General features: G+C 33.0%; 2 protein-coding genes and 1 pseudogene across 2 annotated transcripts; 2 read left to right on the forward strand and 1 right to left on the reverse strand.

Annotated features, from left to right (window-relative positions):
- Positions 1 to 933: 933 nt before the first annotated feature.
- On the forward strand, positions 934 to 5105 carry LOC123205899 (annotated as a pseudogene).
- A 3595-nt stretch (positions 5106 to 8700) lies between these two features.
- LOC123205860 (AT-hook motif nuclear-localized protein 28-like) lies at positions 8701 to 9712 on the forward strand. The gene has a single exon (XM_044622906.1). It carries the CDS (start codon positions 8765 to 8767, stop codon positions 9626 to 9628), a length of 864 nt encoding a protein of 287 aa, XP_044478841.1. The 5' UTR covers positions 8701 to 8764; the 3' UTR covers positions 9629 to 9712.
- An 8140-nt stretch (positions 9713 to 17852) lies between these two features.
- Positions 17853 to 24228, reverse strand: LOC123205880 (protein SMG7-like). The gene is made up of 8 exons (XM_044622935.1): positions 24045 to 24228; positions 23413 to 23523; positions 22590 to 23195; positions 22339 to 22461; positions 21324 to 21544; positions 19289 to 21233; positions 19018 to 19161; positions 17853 to 18434 (listed from the first exon to the last, which is right to left on the reverse strand). The coding sequence occupies exons 2-6, from the start codon at positions 23482 to 23484 to the stop codon at positions 19310 to 19312; spliced, it is 2946 nt and encodes a 981-aa protein (XP_044478870.1). The 5' UTR covers positions 23485 to 23523; positions 24045 to 24228; the 3' UTR covers positions 17853 to 18434; positions 19018 to 19161; positions 19289 to 19309.
- Between the last annotated feature and the right edge of the window lie 3250 nt (positions 24229 to 27478).

A 27478-nucleotide genomic window follows, 5' to 3' on the forward strand; every position in this document is an offset into this window, starting at 1 on the left:
CTAAATATGTCGAATTATGTATATGGATGTTTTTGAATGTTTCGAACGCTTAAAATGATGTAGTTTCAATGTTAATGGATGTCTAGAAGTGTAGCCCTTGAGAGACAAAAGCGCACAAATTTACAGTATCACGCAAACTGCGCAAATTTACAGTGCTGCGCGCAAATCGCGCAAACTGCGCAAATCGCGCAAACACTGTTTACATCGCGTAAACCTGTTCACATCGAGCAACACATTGTTTACATCGCGCAAAAGTAGATATCGTAGTATGTGAACAGTATTTTTTGGGCGATTTTGCAAGCAGTTTGCGCGATGTGAAGAGTATTTGCGTGGTTTGCGCAGTTTGCGTGATACTGTTCACAGTTTGCGTGATACTGTTCACTTTTTGCGTGACACTGTTCACAGTTTGTGCGACACTGTTCACTTTTTGCGCTTTTGTCTCTCAACAGCTACACTTTTAGGCATCCATTAACATTGAAACTACATCATTTTAATCGTTCAAAACATTCAAAAACATCCATATACATTCGACATATTTAGGGTTTCACTGTAAAATCCCTAGCTATCATCGTAACCGCCATAAACCGACGCACATTATCAGAAAAGATATTTTTACTTGGTTTATCAACATAAGGGTAAAAAGGGTAAAAAAAATACGGTTTGTTTATTTTGGTAAAACTTGTCTAGGGTGACCTAAAAACGTATAAACACTTAAAATTTTGCTTATTTTAATTAATTACCCCTCGAAAAATAACAAGAGGTGAAGCATTTATGTCCGCCGCAATGTTTACCCCAATGCTTGGGTAAGTTGATCCCAAAACCCTCTCTGCAGCATCAGAATAATCCTTCAAGCATCTATCTTTTTCGTATTTTTGAACTATTTAATATATATTTATTTTAGATTTAGATTAGTTGGTAGAGCAAATGCCAGGTCTCTTCATTTCGTTTTTTACTTAATCATCATCATTATGACTTCTTCAGTCATCAAGATCGACGGTGAAGAACTGGTCAACCCTCTTGTAAACCTCTCCATCTCAGATCAGGTACTTCATCTTCTCTCACCTCTATTATTGCCGGCGCATCTTTGTTCGTTTCTTTCTCGTTGTTTAGTTTGTCTGCATTGGTTTGTGGGAAACATTAGCTTTGTAAAACTTTTGATTATGTTTTTGTTAAGCATTCAACTGATTTGAAAGAGTTTTGGGTAATCTCTTAAAGTTGGAAAAGAGTTACTGAGATATTTCGTTGTCAAGCAATGGAGAAGTTCAGAATTGGATTTATTTATTTTTTTTGTCTTTTATAAGCGTTTGATTTGTGAAAAACAATAGCGTTGATAAGAAAATGTGCCTATTCAGCCGATTTGATAAATGTTTTTTTTTTTTTTTTGTCTATTTCTTATACTTTCGAAAGGGTGAGAGATTTCGATATCAAGCAACGAAGAAGTTCAAAATTAGAACTCTCGGTTTGCTTCAATGATTTTCAGCGAAATGAAAAGTTCTTTCCCTGTAATGGAACGAAGGGTCTGGACTCTATGATTGTTCTGATTTTAAAGGGACAAACTCATATACGGACAATTTAAGGGTGAAGGTGGAGAATTGCAACTCACAAAAATCCCAAATTAATGCCTTTTTCCAAGTTTATCCACAGAAACCCATCCAGGATATACATGAAATTCATGAATACTTAAATCACCAAATTCACTTAATTAAAGATTGAATGAGAAAAGTCAAACAAAAATTGTCTTGTCATCGTTGAAAGTTCGGTATCTTCAAAAGGTAAAAGTGATAGTTTGACCACTTTAATTAAAAAAAATATGAATTAGTTCCTTCAATAGAAGGAAAAAAACAAAGTTTCGTTGAAAACCTTGTTTTGCATTCTTAGGGTTGGTGAGATTTTTTGGTTTCAAGCGATGAAGAAGTTCAGGATTGAATTTTTCATTTTTTTAATGTTTTTCCTCGGCTTTTTCAGCCGCCAGATAAATCAGCGGTACATACTTTTGTTTCCTTTTGTGAGATTTTGATTCTGGTAAAAATTAATTATTTTTTTGTGTTATCTTATTTTTCAGAAGGAAATGCAAAGTAAAGCTGAGAACGATGAGATGGGATGGGAACCATAGTGGCATTTGTGCAATTTGCTTGAATAAGATTGTGCTTCAGGAAACTGCCCTTGTAAAAGGTTGCGAGCATGCTTACTGGTTTGTCTGATCAAAATCTCTAAATCATTTCGCTGTTATGTCGCAAATCTTAAAAGTTTTATTGTTGCTTATGATTTTGGCTTTCTCTCTGTGTGTGAGACTGTTCAATTTGATTCCTTGTACCTTTCAAAGAACAAGGTGCTAATGAAAACGTTAGAAGGGAAATCCCAAGAATCTGTCCTATTGGTATGTATAGAGTTAAGCTTTTGGTACAAGTGTAGATTTAAGCTTGGTTAGTAAAAATAGGAATTATTTGCGTTGTAAACATGCTGTTCTGAATTTTTAAGTCCAAAACGTATGAAACGCGTATTTTATTCATCCTTGCATTTTTTATTAATTATTATAATATCATAACTATATAAAGCAAAAAACCTAATTTTTTGTTATCCAAATCCTTAACCTCTCTTATTAATTTTTAGTGATGATTGAATCTTGATTATATATTATGTTATATTAGATTTAATAGTCAATTAAATATTTTATATTTGAATTGTTAATTAGAAAATTTATAAAAATATGTTAAAATTATGACTGATATTATCGTATTTTTAGAAATCTATTATTGATGATGTGTCGTATTAAACTCGTATATATACATTCTATATTTTTTTCAATATCCGAATTTTATGACTTTTTTTTACAAATTTATTTTTTACCATTTCTCATATTATACCCATATAATTCTCATACTGTTTTTTTTTTTTTTTCGTTCATGTATTTACTAATTAGGGATTTAAGAGTCTTCTTAGAAGTGTTGTGATGTGTTGCTTTTTTTCTCAAATTCCTTTCTTACTCCTGTTTCATATATGGTTGTATAGCACTTTAGTGTAGTCTACCTAGGTGTCCTTGGACTGTCCCTTTACCAAATACTTCCTTCTGTTGAACACTCTGTTATTTTCTGCATGGCTATATATAAAGAATGAAGTGAATCTAAATGGAATATGAGTTGAGATTTTACTATTGGTTTTGTGGGAGAAGAGGTTTAGGCCTAAAATGTAAGGTACTGTCTTAAAGAAATGGATATGCACCTAAAAGAATAAAAGTAGAACTATGAATATGAGCAGAGGGCTGGATTCATTTCGAGCTCAAGGAGATCATTAGCGGGCAAGTAAAATAAAAAGAATTGTAAAATTATTCTTTTGGGTTTAGGATCATTTCTTTGAGCCTAAAATTCTACTTCTATATTTCTCTTTTTCGTTTCTCTTCTCTTTGTTTCTACTGCCTTTTTATTAACTCATGCACATTTCATATTATTAACAACATATATTGCTATGAATAAGATAAAGTTTGTGTAAATATATGAGAGTGAAATTCACTTGAGAGAAAAAGAAAGTAAGAAGATATTGTAAACTAAGAGCCAAACTAGTCTCTCAAAACTCGGGTATTTACAATTAATTATATCACTTGCTTACTTCCTTAATTTCTCTTGCTCTCAAATATTTTTATTCACTATATATTTTCTTTTTACAACTTTAGTGAATAAAATACAATGGTATAAGTGTTAAAGTGAACCATGACAGACTTAAGGTAGCGTAGTAATTTGGTGGTCAAAGTAAAATTTCAAGCTCACACTTGTGTTTATGTTTACTATACCTCTTTATATAGGCATTGCATAACCAGTTTCATCATTTGCATTACTTAAACCTTGCAACCAAAAAAATCATCTATTTTTCCTTTGTTTTCCTTTGTTTTGTTGGGTGGAAATATTCATTTTAAACTATTCAGCTCCATATGAATAGTGGAAAGTTTAACCCATGTTTTTTCTATTCAGTTATGCAATTACTTGCAATTGTCGCATTGATGGATGTTCATCCGTTACTTTGGCTATGCAGTGTAACTTGTATCCTACAATGGGCTTCATACAATAACACACCTACCTGTCCTTAATGTAAAAATCCATTTGAGTTCCTTGATGTGCATCGTTCCCTGGACGGCAGGTGATATCTCTAATCCCTTTCTCTAGTTGTCTTTTCAAGAGTCAGGTGGAGCTCCTTTTATTTAAGAGGCTGGGGATGTGGTCATGTAATAAATTGAATTGATTTGATGACATTATTGGCACTGAAAATTTGGGCAGCAATGTTTGGTTGGTTAATTAGACTGAGGACAGATTCAGCAGCAGGCTGGTATATACTATATGGTACAGAAATGAAGTCTGGTATTTTTTTAACGAATCTAAAGATATTTCAAATTAGAATTTTGCCTTAAACCTATTCCAAGTGTGTGATCATTGATAATTATATACCATGTGTGCATTTGGGGATGATTTGCTAGATTTCGCCACATTTGGAGTGACTTCACTTGTTCATTAATTTTGTTTTGTTATGTGCAGCATTCAAGATTATATGATCGAGGAGAGTGTGTGCTTACTTCTTAGGGCCACATGGTTTAAACCTTTGGTTGTGGAGGAACATGAAGTGGTCTATGATGATCTGGAAGATTATTATCCATATGAGGATGAACAGGATGATCTGGATGAAGTTTACTTCAGTATTTCATCAAGTCTTCGTATTGGCAATAGAAGGTGGGGTGATAATGGATACGTTAGGGCTGGGCGGCAAGAAGCGAGGCCAGTCTACCGCCCAAAACTGCAGCTCTCAGGTGCCAGTTCCTCACGTGAGTATAAACAGAAAGAGATTGCCAAAAACACCCCAGCAACGGGCGACGAGCAAAGAGGGCTCTTAAGCGCAAAGCTGCAGATAGGGCGGCTGCAGCAAAACATCAGATCATCTAGTGAGGTTGGGATGGAGCCTTGGCCCCTCGTGTTCTCAATAAAAAGCCATAAAACCTAGTGCATGATCGCCCTGTTGTACAGTATTTCCATGCTTCTAAGTATGTGAAATAATGACATTTATTTGGCTGGTTATGCAGTGAGATCTTATGAGTAGTTGAATCAATGTGCAATATCTTTTGAAAATTCAGCTTCAACTGGTCAACTGCTTGACTATGCAATTTCTTTCTTTTCTTTTTTAACAATTGTTTGTTGGGCGTAGAGATGGGAATTTGGGCCCGACTTTAGGGGCCCCGACCCTCCCCGACCCTAACGGGGAGGGGATTCCCCGATAAAAACGGGGAAAGGGACGGGGATGAAAAAAATCCCCGTAATCGGGGACGGGGCAGGGACGGGGATACATATGTCCCCGCCCCGCCCCTCCCCTCCCCTCCCCTCCCCGCCCCGCCCCGCCCCCTAAATCTAATATATTAATATAATAATTTATAAACTATTAAGTTATAGAAATTTTTACATTATGATTTATTAAAACTATAACTTTAATTTTACTAATTTTTGAATTATCAATTATTAGTTTTTATTAATTTCTAAACTATTAATCTAATATATTAAAAAAACCCCAGAATCTCATTATCATATAATACAAATGTACCAAATTAATTCTATTTCAACTTCAGTTAGTCAATCCATCAGGTTTTACACACAAAAAAAAAAAAAAATTATAACTTGATAAAATCAATTAAAGTGAATAAAAAGTATTAAATTTAATGTTATTATAAAATTACCCTAAATCACATATATGAAGAGCTACTAATGAAGAGATTGATTATTGCATATTGTTAGATTTTATGAAAACTTTGTATTTGAACTAAAATAACAATGAATATTTTGTAGCTCTTGTAACAAGTGATATTTTTGGAGAATATAATTTATTTTATTTATTGAAATACATAACGGAATTAAAATTTATATTTACGGGTATGGGGAGGGGATTTTTCCCCGCGGGGACAGGGCGGGGCGGGGATGGGGAGAGGATTTTTCCCCGCGGGGACGGGGCGGGGATGAGGAGGGGATTTTCCTTCGCGGGGAGGGGACGGGGATTTTTTTTTATCCCCGTAGCGGGGACGGGGCGGGGACGGGGATTGAAATCCCCTACGGGGACGGGGACGGGGATTGACATCCCCTCCCCGCCGCTCCCCATTGCCATCCCTAGTTGGGCGAGTTGAATGGAAAATGAACTGTAAATAAGCAAGATTTTTAACCATTGGTATCCTGTTTAATGCTTAATCATGAGCCTCTATTTATCAAATAATTTAGTTCCTCTTCTGTCAGTATCTCGCTAGGATTTTACTGTTTAATTTAATAAATTAGAAAAAGGAAAATGTGTAACGATGGAAAACATATAGAAGATGAAGATACACATAAATTGTTATTTCAGATATCTTCACTTTCCGGATGAAATTCAGGAAAAATTGATGGGACATTAATATTTGATAAGAGTAATATTATATATATATAATTTATACATAGAAAAATTACAAAGGTCGATATAACAGTGATATGATAATGTTTTTTTATTTGTAACATATCAGTATTGTCACGTTATTATTATTAAATAACTCTAATGTCAGTTTGTGTAATTTTTGTGGGTATAAATTTTGTGCATCTTATTTTACAGGAATATCTAAATCAATTTACTAGTGTAAAATTATGGATTATAAATTTAGAATTGTATTTTTCTATGTAAATTTGAGACTACAAGCCAATTAACCTACTAAGATAAAAGACAAAAATATAATTTTGAATATAGTGACAATTTTTTGTCTTCTAATATCCGATGAAACAACCCATAAATTATTAATAATATTTGAAGATAAACTTTGTTCATAATTCACCACAATCAAAGATTTAGGCAATACGGGTTTGAGTTTTCACTTATTTTTAGATATTTGTAGAATTAAGCAGTTTAACAAACGAAAATATAAAAGGAGTATCAAATCCCCACCATCAGTATAGTGGAATAGTAGTAATATTATATATATCTATTTTGACTATTTAAATAAATATATATTATATATATATTATTATATGATTATGTATTATTTTATCTTTAATTTAAAATCGTTAATTATTTGATGACACATATAAAATATATATTTATTTATGTATTCAAAATGGATACACAATTTATTTATACAAAGGTTCTAAACTCATTTAACTTGAGAGATATATTAGTTTATTATCATAAAAAAAAAAGTATAAAGACTTTTTAAGATGATATAGCTAAATAACATTTTTTGGCCGTAAAATTTTATTAATGTTTTTGTATTCCTAAAATATATTAATTTCAATTTAAAAATAATAAAAAATAAATTTAAAATTAACTTTAGTTTGTAACATTTATCATTAATGACATCAAGAATCGCACTGATTGTTAGAATTTTCGATCAAAATTGCACTAATTTAGTATGGTTTCAATAAAAAAAATTGCACCAATCAATGTAATTCCAGAGTAAAGTTGCATTGATTTGGTATGATATTGAGTTTCCTAGCAATGAAAGTTGCCAAAGACAATTAAGTTTTAAGTTTATTTAAGGAGGAGATGAAAATGGGAAGAAAAATAAAAAAAAATCTAAGATTAAAGTATAATTTGTTTGTATTATTAAAAATATAAGTGATATTAATATTATTTTAATATTTAAAGTCAAATAATTACATACTACGACCTTTAAAATATATCAATAATTTGATTAACTAAATTACATTTTTACTAAACAATAAAATATTTATATAAAAATGAAAAATAATATAAATAATTCTAATTATATAAAGATATAATTATATCTCTATCTGTAAAGATTTCAATGACTATTATTAATATTGTCTTTCAACATTTATATAATTTGTATCTTACAAATTTTATTAAAATAATATTTCTCTAAAACATTCAAATCGAATTGGGTCGTGTCGAATTACTTTTATGTAAATCCTAATATTATCCGATTTAATTTTGAATCATATCAGATTGACCTGAAATAAATTTCAGGTTAATAGATCATATTAAAAATTGTCAGTTTTATTAAGATAAGTGGATGCCAAGAATGGTAAATTATTGATTATTTACGAAAAAAAATCTTACCACCATTATGGATAAAACATAGTCATAAATATAATTTTTAATATATAAATTATAATATATTTAATATTTTATTATATAATTAAATATTTTTTTACCTTTAATTTAAAATTATTAATAAATTAAAATAGGTTTATAGTTCCACCTTTCTAATAGAGGAAGAGTATATAATTAGATAAAAGTATACAAAGTTAGTCCGATAGTATGGAGCATGAACAAAGTCACTTTTGTTCCGAAGACCTAACAAGTTAAGCAAATTCTTTTTTTTTTTTCAAACGTGGATTGATGACTAACTTGTTTAATGTATTTAAGATTAATATATTTGGATAGCCCTATCCATCTATCAGCTTGCTGTTTTGTGCTATGCTTCCAGTGATTAAGTCGAATTTAAATTATTTCTCGTATACTCTTTTGTTAATTTATACATTTATTTACCTTAAAAAAAATAAATATAATTTGATTGTCGTGGATAATTATCGAATGTCCTAATACATTTGTCAAATTTTGGATGCTTTTGTGGAAACGGGGGGGACCCCACAAAAAGCAAATGAGTGGGCGTGTCGTCTGAACTTTTTAGGGTTTAGAGGTGTTTTGAAGCAATAGTATTATAGCATATGTCAATCATTCCCTGCAGACCCTATTACCCAACTCTTCAGTTCAGATTCTTGACCCTTCTCCCTCCTCTCTCTTTCAAACTTTCCGCTCTCCCATGGCTGACTACTCCCGAGCAGCTATCTCTCTCTCTCAACCCCACTCCTCCTCGGATGACTCCTCCGACCACACCTCCCCTCACCCCCTAACCTCCGATTCTTCCTCCAAAACCAAAACCATTCACAACACCACCGCCACCACCGAGATGACTCTCATTGACCGCCACCAGCAGATCATTCAAACCCCTTCCGATGACACTCCGAGAAGACCTCGAGGAAGACCTCCCGGCTCCAAGAACAAGCCCAAACCCCCCATTGTCATCACCAAAGATACTGACTCATCCGTGAAACCAGTCATCCTCGAGATATCCGCTGGGGCGGATGTTATTGATCATATCATCAACTTCGCCAGAAGAAACCTCGCTGGTATTTCGATAATGAGCCCTTCGGGTTCTGTCTCTAATGTCACTCTCTGTCAACCCATTTCGCATGCTCCTTCACTCTCTTTACATGGACCCTTTAATCTTCTTTCACTCTCGGGCTCTTATTTAACGCCTTCTCTGAGTACTGGTGGTGGTGCTTCTTCTTCGTCTTCTTGTTGTTTCAGTGTAATTCTTGCAGGGGCGCGAGGGCAGGTGTTCGGAGGGTTAGTCGCGGGGAAAGTGACGGCGGCAAGTCAAGTGGTGGTGGTTGCAGCCACGTTCTCCAATCCTTCTTTTCATAGTTTGCCTGCTTCTGATGAAACTGAACAAAACGATCACCATCAACAACACCATCGGGAGATTAAACCGAACGAGCCTTCTTCGAGCGCGGGGAAGTCTATGCCGGTGTACGGTGTGGCTGTCACTAGCCCTACACCGCTCAATTGTCAGATGTCTCCCGATGTCATGCATTGGGGTCCGCCTTCTCGTTGTCCTTACTAAAAAACATGTCCATTTTGGTTAATGCTGAGTATTTTAGCTGCTGTTGTTGTAGTTTGGTTTTGTTTTATGTGACTTTTTCTTTATTCTCTGTGGTTTACTTTATTTTGTCTTCCAGTTTCACAAAAGATTGCATGCCGGCCTCTGTGAACTGTGATGGCCTGAAGGGTGTGTAGTGGTTGGTCTTCTCTTCTCTTCTGATCTCTCGATGTTACTGTTACTTGTTTTTTGATAAGCCCGATTGACCTGAAATTAGCCTGATGTAATGTCAGTTTCTAAAGGTTAAAATATAACTGGCCTGAAACCTCGGGAATGTCCCATTAACATTTCCAGATAATAAGTTTCAATATATGAACTGAACTGAAACAGTCTACATTTCCAGAACTGCAGCCATTCATAGACTTGCAAAGACTACTCTTCATGCTTCCTACGAAGTTTGAGTGACAAAACTGGGGTGTCTAAGGATGAGAACATAAGTTTGAAGCCCACGTATACAGATCAAAGTCATGACTTATTTGTATAAAGTGGTTGTGGAACTAATAATTAAATTATGAATTTTACTTGTTTGATATGATTGAACTTAAAGAGATATTCTAGCTCACATAAATATTCTTCTTTATCAAAAAAAAAAAACACCCTACATCATCCATAAGTCCATGTATCTTCTTTATCCCGTCTAAGGACACAAGATTAATTAACTAACAAGTTACAACTTGAATGGTTAAATATTCCTTTAATTATAAAGAAGTTATATTATAATGTTTTTGGGGTGGTTTATTTGGTATTGCCCATACATTATATATGTCCATATACATATAAATAGATATATTAGAGAACGGATCAAGTGAAAAGGAATTGAAAATCCAAATCAATCATATATAATGTAAAAAGATTTATGAGGTTTGACTAATAACAACCTTTGATTGTGAGGCTACATCTTACAATAACTCCTAACCAACCTTATAAAGATATCTTTTAGGCATGATCATACTTTATATTTTGTATCTTTTCTAGTTAGTGTGGTGCGTTTACTTAAGTAACCATGGAGGCCAACTAAGATAATGTATCATTTCAGCTTATTGGTGATAGCAATCTTGGTCAACATGGTTGCCAGGTTCTTTGATCTAGAAATCTTATTCAATAACAATATTATGTTATTTACCAATTTGCAAATATAATGATATTTTAACTGAGAATGCTTTGATCTTATATGAAACACTGGATTCTTAGCAAGATGAATGATGATTTGACTATGACTAAAAAATGCATTATTATCCTATCTTTTGCCCTTACCCTATGAGGAAAATTCTCCACTCTCTCTCTCTTCATCTTCACTAGAAAAATAATAAAGTATTAAGGGCAACTAGGTGTCAATAATTCAAAATTTTTAAGAGTAATTTAATATCTAAGGGTTTAGAAAATATCAAGAGAAGAGACGAGTCAAGAATATATTTATTCTTATTCTCAATTACAAGGATTTTAGTTATCTTCATCTCGATCCCCATTCTTATAATATCAAGGAATCTTTTTATCGTTCAGAGGGGGGGGGGGGGGGGGGGAGGGCAAGACCTAATTGTGGGAAATTTGTAGCTTTTGGACAACAGAATAACAATTAAAAATTTTAATTAACAGTCAATCATATTGCAAAAACCCCTTGTAGATTACCTTCATAGGATAATTAATTCATAAACATGCAAATAACACGCATAAGGTGTTTTACCCTTATACCTATATAGGCGACTCCTTTGTCTTTCGTTGATAACTAGAGGTTACTAAGTCGCTCTTAGAACTAAGTGTAACTCTGCTCCTTAGTATCCATTCAGAGTACGAATGGGAATGGAGACCCCAATTGTGATCAAAGTTTGCTAGAACTTGAGCAAAATTGTGGTATTTTAATTGAGAGAAACTGAGGTCTTTCTCTCTTTTGCTTTTGACGACTAGGACAACCCAAAATAAAAGATGAATGTGTATGTCAATTCTTCTTGTAGGAAAGTTTGCGTACACACACACACACACACACACACATTTATAAAGTCCACCCATGGTTTCATGTGAAAAATCATGAGTGTGATTTTTAACTTTTGTTCATGGACCTCTCTATCCTTACAATGAGACTGGGCAGTCTTGGCCATTATCCTACCCAGGTATTGCACTTTGCTTGGGCAATCCTTGCCTTATACATGTTTGGGCTTTGCACAAGTCTAGGGTAGGCTTTGCATTGTGTCACCCATACATTTTACAATGTATAGACGATCCCTTTAATTTCTTATTTTGTGATTTTAGCAATTACCAATTTTGTAGGCTTGGATAAGGATCAACCAAATTCGTATCCAACTACACAATCAATGCATGGAATCAATTGGGCTAGGCTTAGATTTATCCAGTTGGATAAATCCAACCCTATACTTTCTCACAAACAACCTTAACCTTTAAGATTATTTAACTTTAATATTTAAGTACCATAAAATATACTCTCGGGTTTAAAGACTTTTTCGAAATTCGAAACCTTTTATTTGAAATCTAGACCAAATTCAACTCATATTTGACTTGGAAAAGCCTACACTTTTAGAGTTCGATCAACTTCTTTTATATGTGACCTATAGACTCTTTATTAAGTTGATAGTGATTAGATTCGTATAAGACTTTCGACTCGACATCCTTTTAAACACTGATCAAGATTGACCTTTAACAAGACATTATGACCACTTGATTAGTAAAAGGTCAACATATGATTTCATAACCTGTCAATGATATAGTTACTCATATAATTTAATTTTTTCGTCTTATGATATCTTTTCATAGTCGAGGTATAGATGAAGTGTCTCTCTAAAGGATCCTCAATTTTATAGTTTGAGTTCTATCAATAGACAGAAAAATATCGAATCGAGTATTAACTCAATCCTACCGTGACCATAAGTTTAATTGATTGTTGCCATTTATCAAGAGCCCTAACCGAGATATCAGCTTTTATACTCAAGAGTGACAAATCGTCTATTAATTTACCATAGCCTTCATACAGATCACCACATGGCCAAACACCACCTTTTTGGTAATCTTTTGATCGGACTACCTTGAGCTGATGTTAACCTATACCGATCTTTATACAAGATAATCCAATGATCTTAACTCTAAGGATCTCATGTACCTCTATTTACTAAGATGACATATTTCATAGATGTTGGATCAACCATTCATATAAAATCCTCTTGGCAGATTAGTCTGGTGAACATATCTACAATGTTCACTCATTTGTTGCACCAAATTGTTAACAAATAATTTTAACATATGAGAACTATCATCATCTTTCGATGATATTATTCAACACTATAATAACTTTATCACTATTATGTGCCTTTGATTGTGATAATATTTAAGGTACAAATGTTTTAAGAATAACCATCTATTGTACACATAGAATTTTCATAATCAAGTGTCATGGATTGATTCCCTCGTCACGGTTAAACCATTATAAGGACATTTGTTTTAACATAAACATATGTTTTCATGACAAAAAATGTCACAAGAAATTATGAATATGACTTATTAATGAACTTGTATTACCCTGGGGATTGACTCTAGAACACCAAACCCAACACCGATTTTGCAAGTTGAAGTCATCTCTAAAGATCATGTCCCTAGGCTTGCTTATAGATGCTTATATATTAGATTTATTGGAGTAAATTAATTTCTTCACAAGGATACATGATTTATTTCAGCGATCAAACACCTGTGTGAAATTGATAAGTGTCAAACGTTTATTAAGCACTTTATGAGATTATAAGGTAATCCTTTCTGATTATCAAATTCTCTATAAAATTGAATAAAATTATGTGTATTTTATCTATACAAATTAAAGTAATAATATATAATTGAGTAATATCATTATTTATTATTTATTTCGCTTCAAAATCACTAAATTAGATACAATTATATCAAGTTGTACAAAATTATAGAAAACAAAACTTCTATATATAAGAGGTATTTTTAGGGTGGTGTTTGCTGATATCACAGGGTAGAATTTTCGAAAATCCTTGAAGAGATCTATCGTTATCAATGTCTTAGATGCAATAAATTAACTCCAAATTTATGATGGGAGAAAATAAGTGCAGATCTGCACTATAAAATAATGCTGTATAGAAAAAAAATTCTCTCCTAGATATATTGAGTCCAGTTTGTCACTAACAATCACAATTAATATTGAGTCCATGTTTTTTTTGGTTGCTGTGCCATGCCCATTATTTTGACCCCACCATCAAAAGAAAACACAGAGCTTCCCTGTGTGGAAGAAGATCGAAGATCCATTTATCAGGCCATGGATTGTTAAAGTCGACACAGTAGCCCAAAATTTAGTCAAAAGGAAGCTTTGGGACGTGACGATCTTAGCAGAAGCTTCAACTCTCTTTCACTGCTGTGGCCTGCTCTTCTATTTAAGACCTTTACGTCCTCTTTTAACACAGCTAGAAAGAGAATAACATTTTTCCTTCATCACGAAAGAAAATTCACATTTACATTTGCATTCGCTGTGATTAAATCAAAATCAAAGCCTAGCTTTGGTAATTTTTTTTTTTTTAAATGAGAAACCCCCCTCAACCAGGTCATCTTGTTGGATTAAAACTAATTATACTGAATAGGATAAACTTTGAGTTCAATAACCAAACATACAATTACTTAACCAGGTAAATTAAAAGTTATATTGTAAGAGAAAACTTAAACTCATGTTATTTTATATATAAAACCTCCTCTTTTATTGTTTAAGTTAATGTTTTTAAAATTAGACTGGTGATTGAACTGATCATCTCATTGGTTTACGATTCAACTGGTTCAATAGGACAACCAACCAGTTCAATCTATTATCAAATTATTATATACTTTTTAAATAATATTAAATATGTATCACATTTTTTAAGTATAAAAGATATAACGTATATAAAATGTAGTTTCAAATATGTTAATTAAACAATTGACATTCTATCACATAGATAATGAAAAAACCATTTACAAATTATTGGTTTTAAATAGTTTTTTTTTTCAACGGTTATACCAAATTTGATTAAATTTCAAATAAATTAATATTTATATATAAATCGAATCTGATTATAAAATGAGACCGAATTATAATTTGATTCATAGTTTAATTAATCAATTCGATCTAGTTTTAAAAATACTTACTCAAGCTACCTTTCAAGAGTCGGCTTTGGCAATGTTGTGGGCGTTACTGCGCTGCTGCCGCTATGAATCGGAAGGGTTAGTCCAAGTGGGTGCACGCGATGTCAGATTATATTCAGTCTTCCATTGCTATAAATTTTCCATGTGGCTGCCTCTTGTTGAGTGTTTCTTTTTTCACGAGCTAGTAAATTTCGACAAAAGCTGCTTTGACGACCTTTTTTTTTTACCTTCTTTGTTTTGCCTTGTATACATATACCTGTCGGTCAAATTTCCAAGACACTGTTTACTTGGATAACAGTTCTGGGTTTAACCTGATGCTAAAAAGGGTAATTTCGGTTGCCATAATTTGCCATAATGGTATTGGTGATATAATTGTGGCCACATGTTTTATCGCAGGTGCACTACTGTTGCTATTGTCACCACCTGAAGGCCAACCTACAAGTCAAATACAAAACAACAAAGATACTAGTTGACTTATACTGGAAAGTGACTAGAGCCTGTAGAATGTCTGATTTTGAAATTCAATGAGGTAGAGGTGTCCATGGGTCGGCTCTTACACCTGTATAATGATGGGCTTTTAAGTCCAGTTGACCAATAAAATTTTTAAGGCTCAAAGTTTGGCTTTATATATATAGGGTTGACTTGATTTATTTAAATAAATTTTAAAAAAATAATTAAAATTTTAAATATAAATTATTTTTTAATTATTAAAATCAAAGGCAGTACTCTAAATATTTTATTTATAATCTTTCATTTGTGATGCAGAATATTTTATTCTAATTATTTTGTAATAAAAACGAAATTATAAATATAGAAAATTATTGTTTATGAATTTAGATAGTTTTTGAAAAAGAGTTGATGAGAGAAAATATAATTAAAAATATAATTAAAGAATTGAGATATAGAGATTTGTAAATAAAATTAGAAAATAGAGAAAATTTGAACATAAAAGAATATTTGGGTTGTTTGTATATGAGGAAAAATAAATAAATAAAAAAACGGCTTCTGCCTGTGTGATAGAAGCCGTTCTGACTTCTGTAGCAGACAAAATTGCATAAGGCAATTGGCTTTTGTTTGCTGCATAAGTCAATTGCTATTTAATTTTTTTTTTATTTTTTTAATATTTAAATAATAATAGGGTTGGATCGGGCTGGTCTATGGGTTTAACAGCTAGACTTATAGTTTGGCTCAAAAGATTCATAGACTAAATCCGACACATTAAAGTATTAGGCATGTTTTATTTTTAGGCTTAAAGTCTAACTTTTATTTGACTCGATCTAATTTAATTGACGTGTTTAATAAAAAGTAATTTATGATGCGAATCTTGAACTATATACTAGCTTCAAGTGACAGATAAGGGCACATTTATGACGTGAATCATGACAAACATTGAATCATTCAATACACCAGTTATGAGTGTTAAAGGGTTATCAATAATTGTGCTTGTTGAATTAATAAGAGATGGTTTTACGAGAGACAAAATCACATAACAATGCATGTAAGCAATATAACATAATCTCATTTTCTATGGCTTAATTTTCAGTTATTTATAACAACTTCCAATTATAGTGATTTAATTGTCAATCCAATACGCAACTGTTTATGCAAAAATCAACTTACCCCTTCAGACAAAAGATAATCATCGGTCACGTGCCAAAATTTGTAAACATGTGTAATACTCTCAAGCAAGTTTTAGAGTCATTCTTCTTTCCCAAATTTTAATTTAGAGCCGAGTTAGATTCAAATCAAATTTTGGCCAAAATAAAACATGGAATTCCGATTGAACTAAAAACAAGCGTGAGACATTGTTTTGGGCCTAATCATCGGCCCATGGATGCAAAGCCCAATTGGTGGATTATTATTTATTTAATTTTACTGAAGACTCCATGATGAGTCTTAGTTTCGTTAAAAATGGTCTGCCTATATGAGAAGCCTCCCACCAAAATTGAAGGGACTTTCGCCACTTTGATTAGTGAGGAGAGAGAGAGTTGTGGAAGAAGAAATAGTCGGTGAAGAAGGACTGGACTTCTGGCAGTCTTGAGAAGAATTTTGGCAGCCAAGAACCTTGAAGACGAGGAAGAAACCAGCTGCCAAAACTCCCTGCACTCATCTGGTTGCTGGACTCCGAAAGAAAATAAGAAAGGGAGATAAAAGCAACCAATGGCAGCCAAGAAAAGGGCCACCGCGGCAGCACAAGAAGAAGAAAAAGAAGCAGCTTAAGGCTGCCCGAGTCCTGTCGGAAAAAGCAGGTAAGTAGGATGGTTATCCCCCTTGGCTGTTGGATGATTTTTCTGAAATTTTGTTAGGCTGTGAATGTTAATTGAATTCATGACTTTGTTGAAATTCCTCTGTCGAATTATTGCTCGCTGCATCCACTGGAGTCAGTCTGGTGCTTGGAATAAATTCATGACTTGGTTGAATTATTATTTCAACCCACCTTCATTTGTTCTCAATATTCGTGATGCGCATACTAGTTTGCGAATAACGCATACAGGAAAAAACAAAGAAGATGAACGATTTTTTTGCCCAATTACCTTGTCTTCCTACAACTTAACAACAAACCATGCAACTTAATCTAAATCTCAAATAAACCCTAAAATCGAAGACCTTTAAATCCATATTCATGACACCTCCATTAATCTCTACAATGTAAACAATAAAAAGGAGAAATCAACAATGCAACAACCTTTTCCTTGTTTTGCACATAAAAATTCACACTTAAAAAAAAAAAAAAGGTAAAAATGAGCTTAAAAATTCGATTCAAATCAATTAAAACGATATTGTTTTGTCTAATACACATTAAAACGATATTATTTTAGTATTAAACCGAAAGCTCAAACTCAAACTAAATTTAAACTCAACTTCTTTCAAACAAATCTAGCTCAAACATTTTTGAAACAAGTTCTAGCTCAAACTCTAACTTGACTCCATTGAAGCGAGTTTGAGTTTGAGTTTCGAATTTGACTTAAATCCAACCCTAAATACAATCATACAAGATTCAGTGGCAAATGATAAGCGCACTAATATAAATCATCAAACAATAACAGTAATGAAAAAGATATAAGTGAAAACTCTAGACATCAGCATAGTTTCACCATTAACACAGCTAGTGTCAATTCACATGCTTATTTAAGCTAAAGAAGGTGATAGCGGCTACTCAGCCTTCTGCCTCAATTACAATACGCAAGCAAGATGATAGCATAAAAATGTAACATAACATTTGTTATCAACATATTAAATATGATATATGTTCTGCTCTTCTTCAATCACAAACCCCACCGAACCATCCAAGTTCAGATACCCAACCAAACATACCTGTGAGCCAAGCCTTCCTAATAAGTACATGACCCCTGATGCTATAGTCTTTCATATAACTGGTCGAATGCATTGCATTATTATATAATTGGTTGCTGGTAGTCGCAACTCCAACATGGTGACCATTACAAAAGTTAAGAAGCATAGTGAATAGACCCATCTTATTTTTAACCACTCCTTGAGACAAGCTTCAAAACCAATAATGATCATATTGACACATTCTATTCTCCACCCTCGTAACCCCCTAAGGCCTTCATTACTTCTTACAAACTTCTCACCAGAAGATGTTTCAATATTTCTCTTCCCCAGCCAAAAGAGCTCAGTGAAACTGTATCAAAAAGACATCAAGCAAAACATATGTGATTATGAAACTAGATACAGAATGTGAATCTAAGGGTCACTAAACAAAGAAAAAAGCCTAACATATCTGACATGCTGATTGGTTATAAGCAAATGGAAAGAAAAGAAAGAAAAATAATTACTGTTTTCAATGCATTAAAATTTCAAAGATTGTTTTGTAGCTCTAACTTCTATCTTTAGGTACAAAATTAAGACAACATTTTGTGTGTGGATTTTTTATCAAGAGAAAATGTAAAAGGTGAGTAGTTAGTCCTCTTTAGATATCATACCTACAATACGAAGATCTAAAGCACAAAAAGAATTCACCCAGTCTTGAGCCTAGGCCAAAAGCCCCCCAGTGAAGACAGAAAATGACAAGAGAAATCATATTACTTCTACATCTTCCATATTTTCCAATGGAAAAAAACTCTGATAAATGTAAAGGCTCTTGATTTACATAAATTCACGAGTCATAACTGGAACAAAGGTATGCAATTACGTTTAAAGCATATGCATGAACTCATGCACACTGATGAACACATTTATTCATTAACGAAGTATTAAATACTCACTTCTGTAGTAGCAAGTGCCCGCAAAAAGGCAAGGCCACCAATGCTCCAACAAAATAAAATTCAACACTGAGAAGACCTCAAAGTTGGAGTTTGAACATGGTAGCAAAAGAATGCAGCTACTTCAACCAGAATCATTCTCAATAACTTCAAGAACAACAAAATATATAAATTAGAATAGAGAAACTTATAAAAGTTAAAAGTTGTATTTTTTAATTATATTAAAAAGAAAATAAGTAATTCAAAGCCAGATCAGTATTAGCTGACATCTTACCAGCTATGATTTCAACTGATATCACACAAAATAACGACTGGCCCAGATAGACTGTCCATGATATTGCTCAGGCAGAGCAAACCGCTGGTTTCCATTAACGAGTTGTTGCTGCTGTTGCTGCAGCTGCTGATCATTCTGTAATTTTAGATGCTCAAGAGTCTGGAAATCCTGCCAACCCTTCTGCTTTTCAACCTGGAACTGCATTGCTGGAGATTGTTTTCCAGGAAAAGGAAAGCTGACTGTCCCAGTCATACCATTACTGTTACCAATATACTGAGGGTTTGCATGCAATGGATAATTGATGGAACTAAGGCCTCCTGTTGAAGATGGCAACTGATATCCATCCAACCAGCTGTAATCATCCATTAGAGGATTCTCACTGGTCAAGTCTGAACCTAGAGTTGGTAGAGTCACTTGTTTGGTTGGAACAGGACTGAAGCCAGGTGGAGGTCCAAGATACCGAACTGGGCGGCTAACTGGATTTTTCCTCTGGCCTGCTGGCAAAGCTGATGAAGCTTTTACAGCCAAACTGTCAAAAGCCACTCCAGAAGATGCAACTGCATCAATCTTGGGTGGAATCATAGCTTCTGGCCCTTTCAAATGACTGTAGAACAAACTACTAGTACTAGCATTAACAGATTGTTGAATTGGAACCAGCCCTACCGCTGGAAGCGAAACACCCATATTTTCCTGCAAATCATGTTTCAAGACATGCCCATTTTCTGTGACCCTCAAACCTTTAAAGCTATTAGCAAGAGAAGCCTCTTCTTCCATTAAACGGTTTGAAGTATGCAATTGAAATGGCTGGCACTGCTGAGGTAGGATACTAGCAACAGATACAGGATCTTGTGAACTATTATCAAGAGTAATAGCTGGCTGACAAAGGTTAGCTATAGGAGCCGAAACAGGACCACTGTACAATTGCAGGTCACCAGCGGATGCACTATGACCAGGCTTCGAGCCATCAAAGGTCATCTGGTTTGAGCCAATCAGATCAGCTCTCTTCTCTGTCACTACTGGCTTAAAAACAATCACTTCATCCTCCTCCCCATCCACGTAAAGCTGTGGGTTCACATGCACAACACCCAAATTCATCTTTTTCTCAGTTTGATTTTCTCCTATTATATCATTTGATTTGGACATGTTTGTGTAGGAGCTGAACGTTACATCATCCAAAGGCTCAACACCAATAACAAATTTCTTCGCCCTTGAATCAAAAAATACTGTCTTTTGGTCAATGGTAACTACGGTTGCCAAAGCCTTCCCAGCAGCTAGAATCCTTTTCATACGAGCTTTCCTTTCCTTATTGCCATCACCTCCAAAGGAGCGTTTCCGTGAAAAATCCAAGATAGTCTGTGCAGGAAGAAGAGGTAAGAATCCTCTCAACTCAAAGTCCTCCCACAATGCCAGTCGGTTTTCAGTTTCCCCTTCATCATACCTGCTCATGTTGAAAAAACAAGTCATGTCTTCATCATCATCCATGGACATTGGCCCAAGTGACAGCATCTTATTCAGGAAGGATATGCACTGATTCCAAAAATGTGTTCGGACAGTTGCCTGCTTCTCATCATCATCACTGCCTAAAGCAATCTCTGGACAGCAAGCCAACCACTCAACAAAGACCAGAACACCAGGTAACAGAATACTTGAAGATGGATCCCTCAGCTGAGTACATCTCTTCATTACATGCCCCATTAACTCATACACTGCAGTGAAAGCATTCTGAAGAAGTGCGGCACGCTGTACGATTTCTGCATAAGTCTGATTTTCACTTTCCTTCTTCAAATTATGAACTGTGAATACAAGGATGGAGATAAGCCTAACAATAAAAAGAGCATTCTCAGCTGCATCTGATCCAAAGCTCAGCTCCTCCTCTGGTCCAGATGAAAGAAGATCACATAATCCACTACTAACAAAAGCAAGAACATCTGCAAATGTCTCAAGACTGAGCAGAAAAAGTTCAAGTAAGGACAATATCAAAAATCAGGGAATACTGTATAATATAAACAAATCTAGATTTCCAAAGTCTAAATACCTTGTACGAGTGAAAAGAATGCCATTTACACGCACAAAGCGGGTGCAAAATGATTTAAGCTTCTCCTGTATGCTAGGCACACTTTCCGTCACAGAAATGGGCTCCACATCAGTATCTTTAGATGCAAGTTTTGCTTCACTTTTTCCTCTTCCTTTGCGTCGATGTTCCTTGGCAGTAGACAACTTAACGTCCCTGAACATCTGAGAGTAAATCTGACGGTTCTGCCGCAAAAATAAGGTACCAAATAAATAATAATACCATGTAGAATAATAAAATGAAGAACAAAATATGTATATATAGAATAAAACTCAAAACATTTGCACAAAACAACTAGACTAACCATACCCATGAAGTTTCATAGTACTCAATGCACTCAAATACTCAAGCCATTTAAATTCAAACAATGAAATATATACGTAGCCAACTGCATATTGATCATTATTCTGTTCATTTATTCAATGCAAGGACAAATGTATCGGATACTACAGCATTAATCTATAATGTAAGAATACCATCTCAGATATTGTTAATGCTCCAAACTTTCTTGCTTGTCCAAAAAGTATTGATATCATGAACTCAAAAAGAGGATTGATGTTTGTTAAACATTTTGCAAGTCAGCAAATGCACTATTATATAAAATCTTGCAAAGAGTTATCGGAGCATTGTTACAAAAGAGATACTGAACAATCAACCTTACTTAACCCTAAGATATTAAGTCAAGACACACCAACAGTCATGATGAGAGATATGACAGATGACATAAATGATAAAACAGTAATAATCTACACCACTTTCAAAACTCCAAATACAATCAAGATACAGGGACAATGACACATCTAGAAGAATACACAGAAAATTATGTAAATATTCCATTACACTTCCTCCAGAAAAGCCACATCAAGAAAACAATATCATATACATATCTTTACCCACCTATAAAAACAGAATAAGTGAAAAAGAAAACACATTGACTTCACACCATTTAACTTTATTATCTGGTTAATGAAGAAAATACCTTCTCAAATAATACAATCAAGTTATCCCTTGCAGTTGTACAGGGTGTATCAACAGCCAAACTCCGAAAATAACGATAGACAACAGTCAATTCATCACCTGAATAAGAGGCCAATATAGCAAGCTGGAGTATACCATCAAAAAAAAAAAAAAATCAGCACAGATAAATATGACAAATCTAGATCATACAAGAAAAACATATGACAATAGAACTTAAATTTCAAAAAATCATATTGAAAAAGAAAGCCAAACCTGATGATGGGGGTTCCCACTTGAGGGTACCAGAGATGCAGATTGCAAATAGTAACTCAAAGCTGCTGCATATTCGCGAGATTTGGAATCACCCTCCCCATATAATCCTTTGTACCTTGCAAGGTCACCCAAGTATATCAGACAGCGATGACAAGATACCAAACCTTTCTTCAACTCAGCATGTTTCTTCCCATCTTTGTCCATGGTAATTCGATTCTCAGAATCCTCGGAAAAATACCCCAAAGGAAGCCCATACTTTGCTCTTATCTTCAATATAAGTTCATGATAAAAACCAGTTGCCTCCGCAAGAAAGGTTTTGAACTGCAGTCTAATCTTTGGAACTCGATCAGGTCGTGCAGGTACTTTCACACCCAGAGATGTGTTTGAGCTAGTGGCAGATATAGCAGCACTATAATGTGCTCTCAGTTCCTCAATCCGTTTGTAATGTAACTGCCATAATGCAAATTCGATATTGTGCTGCTCAGAAAAAGCATAGTCCTCAAGAATTATTGTTTCATAATTCTCACGCATCTGTTGCCAGGCATTGGGATCTGAAGGAACACGTGCCTGGGCTGACTTTCGCCGCTTATTTTCCAACTCAATGTTCTGTATACAAACAAAAAAAAATCAAATGTTGCACACCATGCATTCATAGAAAAATGTTCTGCAGATACAAATATGAGAGAGGGAGGACTGGATATAGAGGTCCATCCAAAGCATAATTTTAACAAAATCTAATGACATACTACTAATGTCATTATTATTAAGATGTAATAAGTCATAGTTGAATTGAAGAGGAATGTGAGAATAAAACAAATGATACCTTTTCATAAAGACGCTGCACAAGCTCCCTTGACGAAGGAGCAGACATTTTATCCATCTGCACTATCATCATCCATCAAATATATTCGGCCAACTTCAAATTACATTAAATCTGCACAACATCAACATCAGAAAGACTCCTAAACAACTTTTAGTTTCCAGGATCGAAAGCAAGAAAACCTAAGAAATTAAATAACGTACACAAACGAAAAAAAATCAAACAATACAAAATTATCTTCCACCAATCACCATTAAAGAAATAATTAGACCCACATATAAGGTCCATTAAATTTTCCAGTTCATAAAATCAAAATCAATCCATCATAATTTCAAGACAAACATAAATAAAAATAACCGATAATCCTCGGTTATTTCGATTACCGCCTTACGTCAATCTCCATAACCCCAAAAAACACCTAGAGTTTCTACGAAACCGAGCAAACAAACTTTAAAAAAATAAAAAATAAAAATCAAAGGAAAAAGTCAACAGCAAAACAAAATCCGATCCACTAAAGCAACGTAAACGAAAACGCACAAAATAATAAAATCAAATCAATTAAATTACAGAAATCGAGAAAAAAATACAATAAATAAATAACGCTGAAAATAGAAGTTGAGGTAAGAGGAACAGACCGAGGGAATCAGATCTAGGGAGATTTGGAATCAGATCATCGTCAGTAGGTGAATCGGAGAAAAGGAAGGGAGATTGTTAGGGTTTGTCTGGAGAGAGAGAAGGAAGGGGTGGTGTGGCTTTGGCATTTGGTAAAAGTGGGTCTGGCCAATCGGGGATGAGGAGTGGGATGTCAATGTGTTTTCCTCTCCTTTTCTTTGGCTCACTTTCAGGCGGCGATTTATCGAAACGGCAACGTTCTGTCTTTTCTTTTTCCCTCTTTTTATTTTTATTGTTTAAAATTAAAGTCAAATAAAATTAAAAAAAAACTTATTATAAACAGTATTGTGAATAATACCCCCATGAACAGTATTAAAATAGTCCTACGAACCGTTCTAGATGAAGTCTAACAAATATCAATTCACCCCCTAAGCGTCTAACCAACTCACCAATTTACCCATAGAATAGTGCTAGGTACAGGATAGGCACACGCCCTATTGGGATTTTAACACATGCGAGGTGAAAATTGTTGCATTTGTGATTTAACAACCAATTTAAACTAAAAAAATAATCAATTTACTAATTAAAATTCAAAATTTAAACCTTCTTTACAAAAAATCTATATTTTTGGACAATAGTAACAGTTTCAATATTTGTATATAAGGATAATTTTGACGAGAGATAACATGGTTAATGGGAAGAATGAATAGGTGAAACGAAAAAAATATAATGAAATAACATTTGTATATAAGGGCAATTTTGATAAAAAAAATTTCACTTCAATTGTAATGTATAAAATGTGAGGTAAAATTGTTTTGATGATTAAAAAAAGATTAAATTAATTAATTTTTATTATTAATACCATGGTTGTGGGTTTGAATAATTCATATAAATAAACATATATTTGTATAAAAAAATAAAGACTAGATCCTAGTTTCTTTTTTTTTTTAATTTGATAAATGAATTTATTTTATGTTAAAATTTATGTGGTAAAATTTTCCATTTTATGCAATTTTGTTGCTAATAAAAATAAAATTGTTGAATTGGAATATACAAATTTCCATCTTTTATTTTTTTTTTTCCAAATTAACCATTAATAATGTAATATAAGCTCCCATATAATTTTGTTTTTTGAAACAAGCATGTATTTAAAATTATATTTATATATTAGAGTAACGTTATGTGTATCTGATTTTAAATACATAATTAGATATTAAATGATATATTATCATATGATTGAATATTATTTAATTCGTAATTTAAAATCATACAATTATACGATGATATATCATTGAGTATCCAATTAAAAATACACTTAGTTTATGGGTTACGTATCAATTTGACAATTAAGTAAAATAAAAATAATTAATTTTTGTAATCAAATTCTAATTGAAATAGACTAACATTATTTTATAAATGAAAAGTGTCATCGATTATACTGTACTGTACACTCAACTTCTTAAGTCGACGCTCCATTGAAGAAGTCATCGAAGGACCATGGCCGATCAAAAATTTGGATTACTTGACAAAAACTGTTAATTTGATATGCATCTTTAATTACTAAAAATCTATCAGAAATAGAGATGATAATTTTGATTCGAATTTAGGATTTTCGACTCTCTCCGACTATAATGAGGAGGAGATTTTCTAATAAAAAAGAAAAGAGACGAAAAATATCCTCACATATTAAGGTGGTTAATATATATGATAGTTGAAATAATGGATTGATTTTAATTTTAATTAATTTTATTATTTAATATGTTTATGTTGTGTTTAAAGGGTATAAGAAAAAAAAAATTTCCTGAGGATGGAAATGAGGAAAAGTTTCTTTTTATGGAAAAAAGATGAAAAATATTTGTCATCCTCATAACAGAAACGAGTCAGAAGCAGAGATTGATATCTTTTGCAAATATAGAGACAGGTTTGCCATCTCTAATAAGAAATAACCCTATATTGTCTAATAACAATTCGGTTTCACAACACTCTCGGTCTCGTAAATCTCCGTTAAATTTCTGAACATTGAAGGAGGTTAAGAGATAATGCAAGGAGAAGTTTCAATTATTTCTGATTGTCTAATGTCTATGGCGTGAAAGATAATTTTGAAACTAGAGGAGGTTAGGGAGATCTAAAGAGTTGGCATCTCATCTGCTCCAAAGCCTAAAATGTAAACACCAATTAGCATTTCACCACGTGTCTTCTATATGGTATTTGCGTGAATGCTGGACCACCCAATACTAAACAAATCAAATTTCATCATCAGCAAAGGCAAGATGTCACCATTGGACAGAGTTTAGCCACCTTATAATCGCTCCTTTAGTGAATCGACCAATGACAGAACTCAAAGATACAAAAATAAGGGTAATATTATAATACCTATTTGGAATATCTAAATATATATATATTTTTATATATTATTATATGATTGAGTATTATTATATATTTAATTTAAAATTAATTAATCATATAATAACATAAAATTTCATTATTCAAATCAAATCAAATATTTTATATATTTAAAATAGTACGCATAATTTTATTTAAAGAGCATAAGATTTCGTCGCTCAAATCAAATGGAAAAACTTGAATTACATTTATATGAAATTAAAATTACTTTAACACTAATAATATAAAAAAACCATAACTTCGTATTAATATTGTAATGTTGCCAAGATTAGTAATGCCATTAAAATCAATGTTTTTAAAACCATCTCAGTGATCAAACTAATCATTTCATTGATTTACAGTTTGATCAGTTTAATTTATTATCAAATTATTTTGTATTTTTTTAATATCAAATATTTACCTAATTTTTTAAATATAAATCATATAAAATGTATAAAACATAATTTTAAATATTTTAATTAAATAATTGATACTTCATTACATAAATAAAGAAAAAAACTAATTACAAATATTATTATTAATTCAATTAAAATCTTACAAATTATAATTCTTTTAAGTTTTAATAAAACAAAAATTATATAGTATTATGAAAATCCAATTTTGTTAGTTTTAAATAATTTTTCCAGTTTAATGAGATTACCAAGTTAGACTGAATTTCAAATAAATTAATATTTATATATAAATCGAATCAAATTATAAAACCAAACCAGATTATAAACTAGTTTACAGCTTAATCACTCAAACCAGAAGGTGTGATTTGATTTTAAAAACACTTACCAGGATGTAATTTCTTTGCGTTACGTTTAAACTATAACACTCCAAGTGCTGATACCAAGTTTTCTCAAGCAAGGCTTAGATTTCCCCCTTTATTTTATCATATTTTCCAACAAAAAAGGTAATTTTAAATTTAATCATGAAATTCAACGCGATCATGAAAAACAATGAAGACAAATTTTGCACACATAAGAAATCCATACGAGAGCTTATATTTAATGAGACATGTCTTGAATGTCAGCCATTATAAGTTCAAATTCTTCCGTTACACATCACATTT

The sequence above is a fragment of the Mangifera indica genome, unplaced genomic scaffold (assembly GCF_011075055.1).
Source record: "Mangifera indica cultivar Alphonso unplaced genomic scaffold, CATAS_Mindica_2.1 Un_0018, whole genome shotgun sequence".
Lineage (NCBI taxonomy): Eukaryota > Viridiplantae > Streptophyta > Magnoliopsida > Sapindales > Anacardiaceae > Mangifera > Mangifera indica.

Bases quoted from the DNA above. Each gene is read 5' to 3' on its own strand.
- LOC123205860 (XM_044622906.1), top strand. From the start codon at position 8,765: ATGGCTGACTACTCCCGAGCAGCTATCTCTCTCTCTCAACCCCACTCC.
- LOC123205880 (XM_044622935.1), bottom strand. From the start codon at position 23,484: ATGATGATAGTGCAGATGGATAAAATGTCTGCTCCTTCGTCAAGGGAG. The intron at 23,196-23,412 runs GTATCATTTGTT...GTTTGTATACAG, and splicing joins TGCAGCGTCTTTATGAAAAG to AACATTGAGTTGGAAAATAA. The intron at 21,545-22,338 runs GTATTTTCTTCA...TTTTTGCGGCAG, and splicing joins TGATTGTATTATTTGAGAAG to AACCGTCAGATTTACTCTCA.